This window comes from Tachysurus vachellii, chromosome 1, assembly GCF_030014155.1.
Source record: "Tachysurus vachellii isolate PV-2020 chromosome 1, HZAU_Pvac_v1, whole genome shotgun sequence".
In the NCBI taxonomy this organism is placed as follows: Eukaryota; Metazoa; Chordata; class Actinopteri; order Siluriformes; family Bagridae; genus Tachysurus; species Tachysurus vachellii.
In genome coordinates this window covers 6,253,392-6,271,640 of record NC_083460.1, presented here as the reverse complement: position 1 = coordinate 6,271,640, position 18,249 = coordinate 6,253,392, and the positions used below count along the sequence as shown (strand labels likewise).

Sequence of the window (18,249 nt, the reverse complement as noted above, 5' to 3'; positions counted from 1 at the left end):
GCGTTACTGTATATGTTAGTGCACTTCATGAGTGTGCTTTGGTAATAATCCTTCAAATTATTCACGAACAGGAATTATAAAGATCTACTCGTTCTTAGGGCTGGGAAACATGTCCATGAAGTAATATCAGGGTAAATGATGTAAAAATATTATGTTTCCATGCGATTGCAGACTGATATCTTGTTATTAAAATAGGGAAATAAATCAATTATTATACACTGATATGGAAGCAGCAGATTGTGTGATTTTATTTAAAAATTAAATGGAAAAAAAAAAGAGCTGAAATGTTTTAAGTACTAGACTGTTCAAATCTCTGAGCTAATTCTAATGTCCAGCACTGTTAATCTGAACCCTGTGCTGGTTTGATCTCTTCTAAATATTGTCTCACGGACAGAGAGACAGACAGACAGACAGACAGGCACACGGACAGAGACAGACAGACAGACAGACAGGCACACGGACAGAGACAGACAGACAGACAGACAGGCACACAGACAGAGACATGTACAGACACACAGACAGACACGGATAACTACTAATAAATAAGAAATACACCTTGTTAGCTGCATTTAGTGATCTTTAATAAAGTCCTGAATGAGTCAATAAGCTGAAATGACTTTACATACCCTGAGATAACAGGTTCACAGAAACACAAAAAATAAAAATAAATAAAACACAAATATTTACCAAGAATTCTTTAACATCTGGTATCTTGCAATTGGATGAGCACCATAGACACACACACACACACACACACACACACGCACACACTCAGGGGTGTGTATACATCCTGTATATAACAACGGTCATTCAGCACTGTTCTATATAAAGGCTGCAAGTCTAAAATATCGTTTTATTTGTTCATCGCCAACTTAGTTAGATTCAAGTTACAGAAATCAGACTGCACACAGATATCGGACTGCACACAGATATTGGACTTGCCATTGCCACACAGGGTTTTGTGCTCTGCTGTTACTACTTGTGATTTCTCATGGATATGAATATTTAAAAAGTATATTCTCCTAGGAAAATATCAGAATTTCAGATATACTCTACAAATAGGGTTACAGAGTACATACAGTATCCAAGACTAATAGAATACTAACGAATAAGGTTACGTTATAGAGGATTGCTGACTGGATATTTGCAACTTTACATTTAATGAAGATTCTGATTTTTGATGTAATAAACCTATGTGCATGTATGTGTATATAGGTGCATGGTGTATGGTTATGCTGTGTTCAACTAAAGCTTGTAATTTGGGTTTTCTAACGTCAGACTAAGGACAAAACACAATAACAAGACCCTCTCGACTCGGAAACACAAGGAATCAAACAGTTAAGTCAAAGACCGCATTTGATTTGCAGAAAATCACAGCATGTACAGTTTTAAAAGCTTACCAAACTGTCCATGTGGTGTGCATGCCACATTTCCTGTGTTAAGACCACATCCAGTTGTGGAACACTAACTCTGAACACTTTAATAGCACTGCTGCTTTAATCTATTCAAAGAAATCTGGCACAATCCAACCTGCACACAGTTGGTAATACTTACACAGTTTTACCTTTAAATCCCTGAAGTCAGTATACGTTTATCTAGCGTCAGTCGAGCTGAGCGAACTGGCTCAGGTAGATGTTCGAGATTCTGCTACTGCTGCTGTATACAGACTCTCAATCGCAACAAACAGATTAATACAATCCAGACAAAGCTGAAGGGATAAAATGTTTGGGAAAAAAGTAACCATTATTTCAGAGTGGTTAAAATGAGGTAGGTTCCAGTTATAATACAGTAATAATAATAATAATTAAAAACAATAATCGATGAGAAAACGTAATCGCTACTCTGTGCACAAAAACACAGACATGTTGTCTTTACATGAACTATACTGCTAACTCACACAAATATATCACAGTACTTTAGATATATATATATTTTTTAAAAAAATCTAAAACATATAAAAGTAGCCATATGTTTATTTACACGTCTACCATAAAAACAATAAAATACTCGAATTATTTGAATAGTTATATAACTACTGAACTTCAAATTCTCTGCCAACACACACACCTTTAGATGAGATCTAACGATCTTACGGTTTTCAAAGGAGCAGTAAATATGAACACTGAGCACCGTCACGCCACTGAGATGTTCCTACTGCTGGGCTCTATTGCTAAACCCACATTTACCTGAGCAGTGTAGTATATCAAACAAAACCACCCTTGTTAATCCTGAAGAGTCCAAGCTTTTGCTTATTATACGCACCTGTATATAATGCACACATCACATGTCCACCAACACACGTGCCCTAAATACGTAGGCGTAACATTAAAGCATGACGAGCATGATAAAGGCATTTCTGTGTCACAATACTCAACCTGTAGACGCTACATTGGGGTTCTAGATTTACAAACTTCGCATACAAATACATACACATTTTGGAGGCCTGAGAAAACCCTTCACATGGCCAAATTTTAAATATTCATCTACATATAAGCCTGTAGAAATCTACTAGAAATCACATACATCTCACTTTGATTCTGAACTAAAAGCCACTCACGGCACAGGCCTAATCATAATCGTAAACATGGGCGTCGTTATAATCTCTTCGCTTAACTGATTGCTTTTTTTGCGTGAACACTGACGCTGAAACGTTGCCGAATCATTCGGTCACTTCTGTCGACAAAATGTGTAAACGCTTATCTTTTTTTAAGTCATTCAAACATTTAACATCTTCGTTGTCAGCTGTAGTGCGTGTCGGTGCTCTTCTCTGTTTTCACTATTTCACTATAGAAGGTAATTATTTAATAAAAAATCTTGAGGTACACTGACTGGTTTTACTTACTGTTTAAATGACTCCTTAAACAACATGATCGTTACAGACTAAGCAAAGTTAAAAAGCAGCCTGCATAAAAACATATAAAATATATTAATACCTACTTAAAATTGAGATGTATTGTACTGGCTTGTTTGGCTCATTGTTATTGCACGTTTTCCAGACTTTGTCTCAGTAGTGACATGTGAAAGGTTTTCCCAGACCTCCGTTTTAATCTGCCTGATAAAACCATCAAACAGCAGATAATCAGAACCTACACTAAAATATAGCAATACTGAATAAAACCAAAACAGTCCTGCTGCCTTTTGATTCCAGTGTTCCAGACAACTGCTCTCTCAAATTCCTAAGGAACAGATCGTTCTTCATAAAACACGTCAAACATCGTCACAGAGAAACTAAAGATTCGAGCAACTATTAAAAAAGATCACTGAGTAATAAGAGAGGTACTCGAGCAAACGGAGGTCGGCTTTGTGTAACAGTCTTTAGCTTCTCGTTCCACTTTGTCGAGTCACTGATCAACAGCATAAAGACAGGCGAGGAATGTAGATTTCACAAGCCGAGTCCTTTGAACGGAGGTATTCGCGGTGTGGATGCAGATATTAGAAAACAAGTAAACTCATTTACAGTTCACATTTGAATCCTAAAAGTCCAAAAAGAAAAAAAAACATGAGGTAACAAGTGCACTGTGAAATGGTCATTGGATTGTGTACGAGGCTTCAGCTTGTTGTGCGTATGAGCTTTATCAATGCGAGTGTACAGCAGAAGTAGTGTGAAATTTACTAAAAATTCCAAATAAAAATGAAATTATGGAAGTAAATTTGTGCGAAAGTTATTAAAAGATCCACAAGCAAAATCAACAACTACTTTTTTGGGTGAAAAAAAAAACTGCTCCAGAATTAATGGGTGAACTGCCTTGTGTAAAGCACAGCGAAGCTCTGCGCATGTGCACGAGCGCACACACACGCACGTCTGAATTCATCCTTACTATTATTTGTACTTGTTGATAAATATTTTGCTTGCAGATGTGGTTAAAGTCCACATATAAAGTACCAGAAGAGCAGCAAAGTTGACATTACTGAAGAGGTTTGATGGTGGTGGTGTAGCGCTCTCTGATTGACACCATTCACATGCTCGCCTCTTTCGGTGGTAAAGCTGAGTCGCTGTCTATCATGATCACGGAGACCAGGGACCCTGAGGTAGAACTGTTGGTGGTGTTGGATGCCCTGGTGAGGGTTATGATGCGTTCTTCCACGCAGCCTGCGGACAGACGGGCCTCTGCATCGTGGTCCCAGCACTCTTCTACTGTCTCGCACATCTGAGCCAATCCCTAAGAAACGCAAAAAAAAAATCATTTCACATCAATATATAACGTCACATTAATGTAGAGAAAACTTGAACTTGAGGAAAAATGGAAACCAAAAAAAATAAATAAATAAAAAAGCCTATCAAGCTGTTATCCTAATTTTTATTCTAAATATGTAGGATCAACTTATTATAAAATGTTTCCACCAGTCATTACTTGCCCTAAACGTCATTACAAAGTTTACGCTAACTCTTTATGAAACATAAGCGCATAGTGAACATAGTGTTAAGTATATACAAAATCTAATTAAAACAAACAAAACTCTTTACCGAATGTTTGAGCCAGCAGTCCTTCAGCATGGGCCTCATCTTCTTATGGACCACCACATCCTGCAGATCCTCCAGAGATGGGTGTTGACCCACCTCCTCCTCAAACGGGAGCATGTAGTCATGTACAGAGCCTGAACAAGCCAGCAATACATTGTTAAAGTTATCTCAAAGAGCTTTCTATCTAATCCAATGGGACTGCTTGGTTATCTTCTGAGTGGTGATCACAGTTTTGTTCCCTTGCACAAATACTCAAACCTTTGGCAGCAGAAAAGTGGATTTTCCAATATTAATTAAGTTGTTTCTGATATAACAAGACGGCACCAGTCAAGAGGAACAATATTTAGACCTGAGGTACTAACAGCAGCACTGTTTAATTTAGCAATGAATCTTTTGGTGGAGAATTGAGAAAATGGAGGATTTTCATCCACTATATAAACTGTATATTCACTCACTATGAACACATTTCCACACTAACGACTTACCATCAGCAGCAGTGCAGCGGGACAACAGTTCCCAGAGCACCAGGCCCAAAGAGTACATATCAATCCTCAAAAATGCATCCCTGTGAAAGTTTATGGCACCCTCCAGCACCTCCGGGGCCATGTAGCGCCTTGTACCGACCTAAAATATGGTATAGACACACCAGGACATTATTAAGTTTGGTCTCAAGATCGAGGTGTATCTCAAAACTACATTCATGTCACTATATAAAGTTTTACCTGGCCATGAGTATCTCCTGGTGCCTTTCCTGGTTCGAAGCGAACAGCCAGGCCAAAGTCTCCAATCACAGCAGTCAAATCAGTCCTGAGCAACACATTCTTACTCTTAAAGTCCCTGACAAGAGAAGATCGGTCACACAAACACACCACATAAGTGATTGCTATTCGTGGCTGATAATCTACAGTAATCAGCCAGACACGGTAATAAATCATACCTGTGTGCGATCGCTGGTTTGGGTGCCTCCAGTCTATAGGAGAGATCCTCATGTAGGTAGGCAAGGCCTCGAGCCATGCTCTCTGCAATGTGGCACAGCTCAGACCAGTTCACCACATTCCCCTTCAGAAAGTCTGTTAAAGATCCCTACAGCATACAGGGACACAAATATATTAGCAGCACCACAACTGTAAATGGAATAAAGGCACAACTTAAATGAAAATGATATATTTAAATGTTCTTGTGTTCAAAATTCTCTTGGGTCAATCAAATTAAAAGCCACGCTTCTACAAAGTGATACATTTGAGAATGTCTATTTGACAACCGAACTTCAACATAAGAGTTCACTTTAGGATGAATTATTGACGTCTACTGCACAGGATTGAGAGTTCAAATGGAAAAAAACAAACAAAAAAAAAACACCACACTGAGAAGACATTAGATGAACGGATGTCTGACCCTTTCGTGGAATTCGGTGATGAGCCACAGCTCCATTTCCAGGTTGGTTCCTCGTTTTTCTGCAGAGATGTAGCGTAGCAGGTTCTCGTGTCTCAGTCCCTCAGTGAGGTAAATATCTCTCTCGTTCTGCCATGAATTCTTATCCTGGACACATCACAGACAATCATCAAGGTCTTTTATAAACAAGCTTACATTGTAAACCTCTAGAAAAACAAGTCCATCTGGAACATCCTGCAGTCGGTTGTAATTCGCACGCACACACTAGATATGCTACGATCAAATCCAGAAAAGGTTTCAGATGCTTACCTGAACAGGGAATATCTTGACTGCAACATATTCGGTTAGCAGCTGAGCCTTCCACACACACCCGAAACGCCCCCTTGCCTTTAGTTCCAGCAGCTGCAGAGGCTTCAGACCTACCAGAGGAGACGGAGGAGCAGGACCCACACCCTACCAGAGCAAATAAAGTGCAGGTGAGCTTAAAAACACCACACATCGAGTTCATGCAGGCTACAATTTGCAAATAACTGAAATAATAAAAGTGATCTCTCACACCTGGTTAAGGTCCACGTGACCGTACGGAGCTTTGCGCTGGTGGTAAGTCCAGCATGCGAGCACCAAGGCCAGAGACAGCACAAGCAGAGGAAGAAGAGAGTACGCCAACACGCCAAGCAGGGACGGTCCCACCGGAGGAGGCTGAATCTTCACTGAAACACCAGACACCAACAAATTGCGCACAGTTACCGTCATTAATCAACTCTGTGGCTAAAAAAAAATATAAGACCAAATTAAACCAGCAACAATTTACATTATATGGCTAAAGCTTTGTGGACACCTGGCCTTCACATCCATATGGAGGTCTTTCAAATTCTATCACAACGTTGGATGAACACAGCCTTATGATTTGACTTAACCCAAAGTAGTGTAGTGTTTCACCTGCAGGCGCAGTGACTTCTGGCAGGTGTGTGAATCTTTCATTGCAGTAATTTCCCTCGCAGCAGCAGAAAAACACCTGAGGGCTTTCCTCTGTGGCCACACACTCTTGTCTGCTCTCACACGCACACAAATAAATGAGGATATTGTCTTCAAAACAAAAGGTTTACAACAGAATGTCATTCTCTTGAGTAATATTTCACCTGTCATAGCAGTTGAAGTCATCGAGCCAGCAGCCCTTTTTCACCAGGTGTATTGTTCCTGAAGAATTGATCCAGGATGCATAGCAGTGTTGTCTCTTGTCCTTATCTCCCTCGCATCTCTCATAGCCACTCTGATTTGTCCTCTCAGCTTGCCAGTTATCATTATAATACACACACTCTCTGGTACCGACCTCGCCTTGCCCGGGACCTGAGAAATAAAAGTGAAATTGAGAAAAACACAAATTTCTTTATAACAATACATAACAACGGAGGAATTTCTATAACGCTTCACAGATTTAATGTTTTAGGTATGAAAGTGGCAGATAAACTAAATACCATTCTCTTTAAAATCCTCATCTCTCCCCTATATCTTTCACCCCAAAATAAATACAGAAAGCCCATTGTAATATATATATATATATATAACGTGTATATTATACACACGTGTATATTATATATATATATACACACACACATATATATACACATATACATATATACACATAGACACACACACACACACACACACACACACACACACACACACAGAGGGAGAGAGAGAGAAATTCCAGGGTGTATTTAAACATCATGTATAGATAAGAGGATGCCCATCCCCCAAGTGGGCCACCAATCTTCACCAATCTTCAAACCTCCACTTAAACACACACACACACACACACACACACACAAAATAACAATAAAGCCTTAGAAACCTCAGAAACTGCTATACTAAACAATAAAAGTAAAACTCCAGACTCATTTTCTTCTCCTGTTGCTAATACAACGCAAGGGTAAAGGTAAAATTACACCACCACACACACGGCACAGGAGAGAGTGGGAGCTTTAAATTCATGCTTCTGCTCTCCTGTGGGGTTCACCGTTCCAGAACACACACACTGTCACATCCTGGGCTCACCGCTGACACGGGGACGCCGCAGTCAGGGTGTCAAATGAGCTTTGTGTTGAACGGCCCTCCCCTAAGTATCAAAGTCAATTACAATGAAGTATTTGGATAAAGGTGTCTGATTAAAAAAAAAAAAAAAATGAAAAAAAGTAAATCACAACATTATTTTCTACTGATTCCTTGAAGTTATTATCCTGTCTGACTAATAAGTCACATCCAACAGTGAAATAGATTTATGCATTTGTAAAAATTATAGTATAGTATAATAGTTTTAATTTATTTAAGTAAAATTTAATAGGTTTAATGCTTTAAAAATTATAATAGGAAGAAAAAATACCAGGAATAGTTTTGCCTTGAAATATGAATTGAAAAAAAAAACTTTAATAATAATAATAATAATAATGTTAATAAAATTCAACTAGGTAATAATAATAATAATAATAATAAATAATAATAATAATAATAATAATAATAATAATAATAATAATAATATGTTAATAAAATTCAACTAGATAATAATAAGAATAAATGGCAATCTAACAGTACATTTATATAGCAATTTTAACCATACGCACCCAGCAAAACAGCGCCATCTGGTGGACGAACCGGTTTTAATTGTTAAAAAGCAGCTGTTCGTGACATGTGTTTCAAACTCTTTCTTTGTACCTCTACACACACACACACAATCAATCTCCTCGTTTCAACCCTGACTTGCTCATATTTTAAGAAAGAGATCATTAAAAGCTAATCTGACCTGATAACGATTAAACACTTCATGGTGTAAACATAGGACGACTAAACAAGACAATAAAAACAGTCTAAAAACGCCACAATAATTCAGTTTGGTTGGTTTTTATAGTGTCAGAGAAGAACATTTAATTTAAGCACGATTCGCGTTTGAAATAAAGGTTTTATATCTAACACAAAGCGTTAATGTTGCACAGTGTATAAATCACAACAATGCAAAGGAAAGTGAGTTTCTTACCTGCTAACAAACTTCCCCGAATAAGTGCTAATGTCACCCAGAGACCAAACATATTCCTGCACAGGGATGGATGGAGACCCGAGAAAGACTCTGTCTTTTAAGATTATTTCCTTTGGAAAGCATTTACAGTTTAAATAGATTACCAGCGACACAGGATTGAATTGTGTTCCCTAAACACACAGTGGTGCTGTGGAGCTGACACGAAAAGCTAAAAGCGCGTCCAAAATGGCGACGGCTTCACAAAGACCCGGATGTTTCTGTGGCACTTTGGATTTAATTTAGTACAAAAACCACAAAAACATCAGTAAATATCTACATTATAATCACAACAATATAAATAAAAGACTAAAATAATACCATTTTATTTATTTATTTATTTATTTATTTATTTATTAACGTTCATTGCATTTTAGTTACAACTGTTTATTAATAATAAAACATAATGTTAATGTATATTAATAATAAATCTTACATTTTTCTGAGAAATTATTGGCTTATAAATAAATCACTGTTAAGAAAACTGTCCTTATTATGTTCTTTTTCAATTAGCATGAATGCTAACAGATTTGTAGCATGGATGCTAACACATACACACATACATACATACATACACACTGTGAACTGTATATATCTTGAATTTTTATTATATTAATTCTTTATACTTCTCCTTATGTTTATCTTTTGTTTTATGTTTATGTTCTGTAAAGCTGCTTTGTGACAATGTCCATTGTAAAAAGCGCTATACAAATAAACTTGAATTGAATTGAATTGAACATTGTTTATTTGCTAATTGTATGCTAACATAAACAAAAGGTAGTTGTTACTCCTTTAAGAGATCTCTATTATCAGAAAATAAAGACATTGTTATCCGAGATATGTTAATTATTATTTTAAATTTTTTTTTTTGTGGTTAAATGCAGATTTTCTTAGATTCAGTATTGAAAATGATAAAATGATGGCAGTTAAGTGTTAAATTAAATCATAAGGCTGACATTTTAAAATACAGAAAACATTGTTTAATTCTACGATCAGGTAGATAAGAGGAGTTGAACAAAAAGAAAGAAAGGGAAGAAAGTGACAAGTGAGACACCCGGAGATGAATTGTGTGCACATTAATCTACAATTTCCCACATTCGAAGAAGACGTCATAACTAAGTCATATATATCTATGTCTAATAATTACACAGTGAACTTTAAACTATCTACCATACAACCCTGTCTTAGGATTTCCATAAAATCGTCTGTGACACTAGTGTGTAGGCTTCTTCCTACTTTCCTTCTACTTTTTGAGCAGTCATGATATTAGCAACACAAAAGCTGGAGGATCCTCTCAGCACTGACTGACCCTGTGGGTCATGGCTTTGTCCTTGCTGGCCAAACTTTAGTGGAGAGCTGTATTCTTTACCCACGGACCCCTGCATGCTAAGTTGGCACTAACAAACCTTGACTATTCATTCTTTTATCCATATCAATACAAAGCCTATCTCTGTTTTCTCACCATGGAGTGAACACAGGAGCCCTGTTTTACTTGTGTGGGTACAAATTTGCAAGAAAGGAAATTGGGACCAACGGGGTGAAGGAATAGCAGGGATAAGCAAGTCTTAGCATAATTAGGCATAGTAGTCTATATTTATTTGTTATGTGAGTTGGCTTTTATTGATTAGGCAGGAATTTGAAACTTTCAACAAGTGGCTAGAAAATAAGTCAAACTTTTACCTGAAATAATGAATGAATATAAAAGTAATAGAAAAATGAATTCAAATTAATAGGATAGAAGACAACAAATAATCAAATTAACATTTGAATTTTGTTCATTGCTGAACAGTTATCTATAAAATACAAACAAACAAAAACAGTAAGATGTAGTGCTAGTAGGTTAAAAAAAAACAAAAAAAAACCTTAAAGTTATCCATTTGATTGTTCTTCTGATGGAACCTACTTACCAAAATCTATGCTGAAGAATTTTTTAGGTATTTTTCATTATGTAGATATAAGATTTTATCGGTCAAGTGAGTAAGTACTTTATTATTTGCTCTGCTGGTTGGTTGATGAGTAATTACACTCACTCACTCACTCACTCATTTTCTACCCGAACTACCTCAGGTCACGGGGAGCCTGTGGGTCTCAGGTGTCATCGGGCATCAAGGCAGGATACACCCTGGACGGAGTGCCAACCCATCACAGGGCACACACACTCTCATTCACTCACGCAATCACACACTACGGACAATTTTACCCGGAGGAAACCCCTGAGGCACGGGTAGAACATGCAAACTCCACACACACAAGGCGGAGGCGGGAATCGAACCCCCAACCCTGGAGGTGTGAGGCGAACATGCTAACTACTAAGTCACCATGCCCCCCGAGTAAGGACACATTTCTACCAATAGTCTTCTCTGCAGATCAAATGATGCATTGGAGTTTGGCCTTCTTTTGTTGGGCGTTAATGCTAAATTGTATACAATGAGTACAGACTTTGAGGCAATGTTGAATTGTTTTTATCAGCCCATCCCTTTATTACAATCTAATGATTTCTTTAGACTAATATCATATTAGTCAGTTGAGAGTTGACAGCATGTATGGTTCTATATCTGTCAATTAGCAACATGTTTTTATGTTTATAATATTTTGCTGAATTTTGAAATGTATGGAATTTGCACATTAAAATGCACGACTAAGATTAATATTTGTTGAACAGCTGATACACAGTGGGGTCTGAGAGTACTAGTGAAAAGCTTTGTTTTACATTCTATTCTAAATGAATAACATTCAAACAAGGGGAATCTTTAAAATATTTACATGAATTTCTTTGTTTTTGATACGTCCCCTCAATGACAGTGAGCTGCCGAAATCTGACCTTTTGAACAAAGCAACAGGTCAATATCACACATTCACTTACATTTAATTAGAGACCTAGAAATTGTGCAGAATGTTTAATATTAAAGTAACATTTAGTAATTAAAGATATTGTACATTTAATTTTACTGTATTTTTCATCTCAGTGTTCTCAGTTCATTCCAGACTTCTTTTCAGAGTCACATTATTCGCCATTTCCTTTCCTCAGAGAAGAGCTGGAAAGTTTTATTATTATTGTTTCCGTAGTAATAAAGTCCTACTGGATTGACACACTTATCAGCTGAAGTTTGCCAGGTCTGGATGCATCCATTTTTCTGCCCTGGAGTATAGTAAAGAGATACATGTGATTATTAGGGTTCAATAATAAAGTAGACTGAGCAAACATATTTTTACACACACTTGAGCTGTATCACATGGAGCAGTAAAGCAGATTATTCAAGGACTATTTGATAGATTGTGTGGTATATGACACACACTGTAATGGAATGTATAAAATTCACAATTCACTTACATATATATATTATATATAATAAACTAGGAAACTACTGTTAAGTCATTTAAACCTCAGGTCATAAAGTTTATAACACTAATGACGGCTTTGAGCTTTGTGTATATTATACCACCAGTGAATAGTGACTAAATCTAATGAAATTGATTTCAAAATCAAATTAATTAATTTTGAAATGTGCTAGTTATTTTAGCAGGCTGTGTTTGTGGAGAGAAATAATTGAAAACCGTACAGGAACTATAAGAAACTACATATGTTAAAAATGAAAATTGTAGCACCATAATACAGTATAGAGATTTTGGTCACCAATCCATGGCAATCTTTAGAAATACAGTGAAGTCAGACAGTATGTCTGGAATATAAATACTAACAATAAACATTCCTCTTATTCTATTGTGTTTGTGAATCATGGATTTTAGTTGCTCGGGTTTTTACTGAGGCTCAGTTTAGCATTTGTTACTTATCTTAATGCAATCCAGAGTTTTATAGTTGGATGTGAAATGAAGTGAGAATGCACTGCTTTCTGTCTGGACAACGTGATGATTAAGTGAGCTTAGTACTGAACAGTTTTTACACTATATTCTGTATTGTGCACACTTTTTTGCACTACAGTTGCACACACTAACACATCTGCACTTTACTCGCAGTAGTCAGACTCTTCTACCAGCAATCTGCATCCATACATACTTTTATATATTTTTTCAATATATTTTCTTACCTTATCTTAATTCTTTTCTTAGAAGATTTGTATTCTGTATTTTATTCACTTAAGGACAATTCACAATTCATTCTTATTGCTTTTTTAATGACTTTTAAGACAGTTGAAAAGCATTTTAATTCATGTCACAATGTCTATGGCTGTGACATATGTGACAAATGAAGTTTAGATTTGAATTGGAATACAATTAATTGCTAGTGATTCGGTGTTTGTTCAAGACACAGGTCAAGAATTACAATATTGCATAAAAATGTGTACACTGATATAGCATAGAGAATTTGAACTGTACTGTAATCCATCACAAGCTAACAAGATAACATTATTTGACATTATTGGGGCTTATCAGTGGTCAGTGTTGCATAATCCTTGGCTCTTGTTAAATACATCTGCAAAGTTTGAGAAGTGTAAACTGTGGCTGTATAAATAAAAAAAAATTAAAAATGAAGTGAGACTTTCATCACTCTTATAACTACGTGTATATTTCCTACTGAATTTATGCTAGTTATTGAATAATAATTGAATTACATCCGTAGAATAGTGTGTTGTGGCTAATTTTTGACTGTGAACACCACTGAAAAAAAAAAGTAGATAGAAAGAACAAGCTTTAAACCAAAACATAGCAGTGGACTGTTAACGCTCTGGGACTGTGTTTTTTTTTTGGCTTATGGCCCAGGAAATAGTTCAAAAGACTTCACTAAATATTAATAGTACGAGTGCTGATAATGTTGGTACCGGTGTGTGACAGATGACAGAAGGTGTATTATCTTACAAAATACACCACCTTTAATTTTAAGTTCAAATATGTTTCAAAAACGTTTAAAAAAGTGTACATCCAATTTATACCACAGCAATTTAATTAATACATTTTCAATCAGTTTTATTTGTATATCACTTTTAACAATGGATAATGTCTCAAAGCAACTTTACAGGACATTTAATATTAGTTTAATACAAAGATTAATATTAGACTTAATGTGTTTGTATTTATTTTCAATAAACAAGCCTGAGGTGACTGTGGCAAGAAAAAACTCCCTTAGATGGAAGAGGAGGAAATCTTGAGAGGAACCAGATTCAAAAGTGAACCTCATCCTCATTTGGGTGACACTGGAGGTTGTGATTATAAACTGTTATAAACATCAGAGAGTGTTATTATGAATAATGTCCTTTCTACAGTCAAATACAGTTTGACAATTGTGTATTGATGAGGATGTTGTTGTCCTCAAAGACCACATGTTGCCATCTCCTCTTTGACTGTCTGAAATCCTCATGAAGCGGAACACAACTGGAGCTGGTACGTCTCTAGATGCCTCAGGATCCTCACAGGGTTGGCCTCTTCTCAATGAAGGTCTGCAAATCTGTATTACATGCAACACAACTGGAACTGATTCAATCTCTGGATGCCTCAGGATGGAAGAGGCATTAGTGTAGCTGCTGTTCATGATATTAACCTGCACAGCGCTGTTGAATTCTCAATTCTGATTGGTCTGAATTGTTTTCTATAACAACATCTCTGACTAGTATCTAGTTCCAGCTGCAAAGCACATGGCAGGTCTATATTAATGCACTAATTCCAATTCACACCAGCACTCTCGTGTTATTTTTAGTTGGTTGCCAATGTACTCTACAAGTTCTGTAAAACATATGATTTTCATCATTTTTACATCCAATACAAAAACCGAATCAAATCATAATTCGCCTGTGTTTGAAATTGAAAACCGCCTGACTTGCTGACTTTCTATTTTATCTGTAAATTAAATCCTGCATTATTGCACCTAAAGAATTAAAATGTAGGGCATAAATAGATAAGAAAAATGAAGGGAAATGTTATACTATGAGAGTGTTAATATATAAATCTTGTTATAGTGCTTAGTTGGGACAGTGTGTGTGTGTAATAAGTTTGTATCATGACTTTGGGCTTGGCAGGAAGCCTATAACTATAAACATGAAGCTGGAAAACTGATTAATATACGCAGGTTATGTAATTGCAGACACAAAGACAAGCACAAACACACACAGAGCCATAAAGGTTGGAAACTTTACTGATGGCTCACTGGAGTGATAAGAGAAATGACTGGGTGCGCCACAGAGTGTGAGAGGAGTCACTGTTTACACAGCACAGGAGCAAAAACAGGCAGAAAGAAGGAAGAGATAGGGTCAGATATAAAAGGCAAAGACTTCTGAATATCTAGCAGATCTGTGGCAGGTAAGAAAAGGTAACACGTGTATGACTTGTGTATATTTTACCTCAGAGCTTTCTAGCTTTCTGTTTTTTTTCTCTACATTCCTTATGGCTAAGAATAGATATAGATAATAGCTAAAAAATAATTGTATCAAGTTCAACCAAAGACTGTTATTGCTAATGTTATTAAAATATTTTTTCTTCATACAATGCATTGCATGCATAGCAATGCATTTACATTGTCTTTTGATTTAATTTGTATGTTTTTCGTCTTTCAGCAGAAAAATGAGAAGCCTGGTTTTTGCCCTCGTTCTGGTTCTACTGGTAGCCAGCGGTGAGTCTGTTCCTGATTTATATTCAACAGAGGAAACTAGTGTTAAGTCACTTAAACCTCAGGTCATAAAGTTTATAACACTAATGAGAGCTTTGAGCTTTGTGTAGCTACATGACGGGAAAGCACGATGTTTACCTAATACTGTATGTGCAACACCTCCACATGTTTTTCAGGGTCAGCTCTGGATTGCTACCTTTGCCAACCCAAGAAGGCAGGTGACGCGTGTGAGATCACGACGATGACCTGTCCTGATAAGAAAGACGCCTGTGTCGCAGTCAAGTTCACCAAATCTCCATGTGAGCATCAACACCTTTACAAAGCTTTATTTATTTGATTTGTGCAGATAAAATAGTGCAGACGGATGTAGATTAGTAGCATTGCTTAGAATTGCTTATACTAGTGCAAGAATAATAAGATTATTATAGCTGTCTTTATATTTGGTCATTAAGTATTTAGAAGTTTCTTCTAACAACAGTGTAGCTATAGATAAAGCAAAGCTCTAGTCATATAGACACATCCTCACAAGCTGAGGAATATTAGACACTTTTATTTTAGAGATCTGATAGTACTGTTTAAGTCAGTGGTCTTACCCGTGTTCTAACATGCAGATGGACACTACCAGAAGTGCACGGCCATGACTGACTGTGAGCTTCTGAAGCTGAACGCCTACATGAATGTCAACTGCTGCAAGGATGACCTCTGTAACACCCTGTGATCCAACTGGCCTTTGACATTTCACACTGGCTGTATCCACTCATGTCCAGAATGTATTAGAAGTTCATGGTTATTCTTCTAACAGAAATTAAAAATAAAAAATATTCATGAAATGCATATACTGTGTTTTTTCATTTGTAACTTAAATTTAAAAAATGTCATTCAGAATATTAATAACCAATCAGAATAAAGATTTATTTGCTACTGAATGTTGCTGGAAAATCACGATAACAGAATTATTTCAAATGGATGAAACTGCAAAACAGTATAAACAGCATAATCAAATATCTTTAAAACGGTTACAAAATATGCTCATGACATACTTCCAAATCTCACAATTTTTTAGAGTCTTCTCCACCAATTTGGCCATTTTGCCAATTTCCAGTCTCACCAGTTCTTTCCAGTTATATAACAGCTACCAATCAGTGAGAATGAAGATTAGCACATGCTTCATCACTTAGACATTTAAAGCCAATGGCAGCGTAACACATCCCAATCTAAAAATCTAGGTTCTTCGGCATATACGAGCTCACAGATGTCCACGACTGCCTTGTGTTACTGTCACCATTAGTGTACATGCACAAATAGATGGCATTGTTCTAGACAGTTTCATATAGCAAGTTAGTAGCTGTAATTTATCACTTAGTAAGTTATTAATGAATCAATCCATACTTTACAATATACCATAGTACATGTCTTTGAGTTATTGTTGCTATAATGTCTATAAAGTGTTTTTTTTGTTTTTACTAGTTATTAGTTTACATATTTTTTAAATTTTAGACATTTTGGTTATTTTTATAGTAGTATATGCTATATAGTATATTTTATATTTACATATTTATATTTGTACTTACCAGTGCTGAACGTTAATCACCAACCTTATTGATATATTAAGGTGATATTTTATAAAGCTCCACAAGAGGGCGCTGTATGCAAACACACTACGTGCTCATAACAAACGTTCATTCTTAAATGGGTTTGAATGTGAATTATTAAAATCACTAATAATTATTAAAGAATAAAGAATATGCCTTATGGATGACCGTATTCATAATGAAGCTGATTTTTATCTGTTGCGTTTGAAAAAAGGTCAAATCTGACTTCGAAGACACTCTCAAAGTTTGGTGGACACACAATAATATGTTATAATATTTAGCTTATTATTTTTCTTCATATTTTCTTAGCATAAGTAAACTCTGTTCAACTAAAACCTTCACTGTATGAAATCTGACGTATTTTTGCTTTACACTTGATGCAAAGCTACAATCCTTTTATTCGATCGGTGTCCTAGGAAGAGGTTTGGTGTGTAACATGTCGTTAGGATTCAGACAGAAAGTTCTGGAGGTGCAGCAGGAAAGTCCTGCATGTCTCCTTACCAGTGAGTCACACCAGTGTGTCCTGCAGTTGTCTCTCTGTGACTCTCACCTGTCTATCTCTCAACCTGCAGCACCTACATCTCTGAGAGAACAGAAGCAGAGCTGCCATGGTTTGTCTCAATATAAACAATCAACATCCCCAGTTTGATTCTGGGATCGAGTGTCTCACGTTCTGTCATTTTACATCCTACGGTATATAAAAAACATGAAATTCTGAATGCTGAATAGTGAAATCTCTTCAGAAATTACACAATTACTATAAAAAGGTAAGCAAACGTGTGTTTTTGTCCATGTGAACTGCTTTGCAGAAAAAAATCAGATTAACTGTGAGTCTTATCATTACCACTGAAGCATGTGTTCAGGTGACACTCAGATAGATTTGATCTAAAACGGATCCTCGGGTTTTACACAAACTTGTGGAGTCCATGCGTGAAGACGTACGAAATACTACGTTTTGATTAATTTCATTTATGTAACTATTTCTAAGATTCTAGTTTTCTCTCAAGTTGTTGCTGAGAATATTATTTGTGATAAAAACCTCTGTGTTAAATTAAAACAGAATCATTAGTGCTCTTAGATTTCTGGATCCCACTGTATACGCTCTTGAATTTCTCTGTTTGCTTTTAATCCTTTCACATACATTACGGGGTCTAAATATAAACTGAGAATCTTGCTGACCTGG

The 18,249-nt window shown here is 36.3% G+C and overlaps 2 protein-coding genes across 3 annotated transcripts; one reads left to right on the top strand and one right to left on the bottom strand.

Moving 5' to 3' along the window:
- Positions 1-564: 564 nt before the first annotated feature.
- On the bottom strand, positions 565-9,095 carry LOC132845857 (activin receptor type-2B). The gene is made up of 11 exons (XM_060870188.1): positions 8,883-9,095; positions 6,994-7,201; positions 6,794-6,903; positions 6,413-6,564; positions 6,164-6,307; positions 5,858-6,001; positions 5,400-5,545; positions 5,185-5,299; positions 4,948-5,086; positions 4,466-4,596; positions 565-4,160 (listed from the first exon to the last, which is right to left on the bottom strand). Exons 1-11 carry the CDS (start codon positions 8,932-8,934, stop codon positions 3,957-3,959), a joined length of 1,545 nt encoding a protein of 514 aa, XP_060726171.1. The 5' UTR covers positions 8,935-9,095; the 3' UTR covers positions 565-3,956.
- Positions 9,096-15,076: 5,981 nt separating this feature from the next.
- Positions 15,077-16,308, top strand: ly97.3 (lymphocyte antigen 97, tandem duplicate 3). 2 transcript variants are annotated; one of them, XM_060893670.1, is made up of 4 exons: positions 15,077-15,177; positions 15,422-15,477; positions 15,651-15,773; positions 16,086-16,308. In XM_060893670.1, exons 2-4 carry the CDS (start codon positions 15,429-15,431, stop codon positions 16,190-16,192), a joined length of 279 nt encoding a protein of 92 aa, XP_060749653.1. In that variant the 5' UTR covers positions 15,077-15,177; positions 15,422-15,428; the 3' UTR covers positions 16,193-16,308. The 2 variants fall into 2 exon arrangements, with proteins under 2 accessions (XP_060749653.1, XP_060749742.1); XM_060893759.1 differs by having other exon boundaries at positions 15,079-15,167.
- The last annotated feature ends 1,941 nt before the right edge of the window (positions 16,309-18,249 follow it).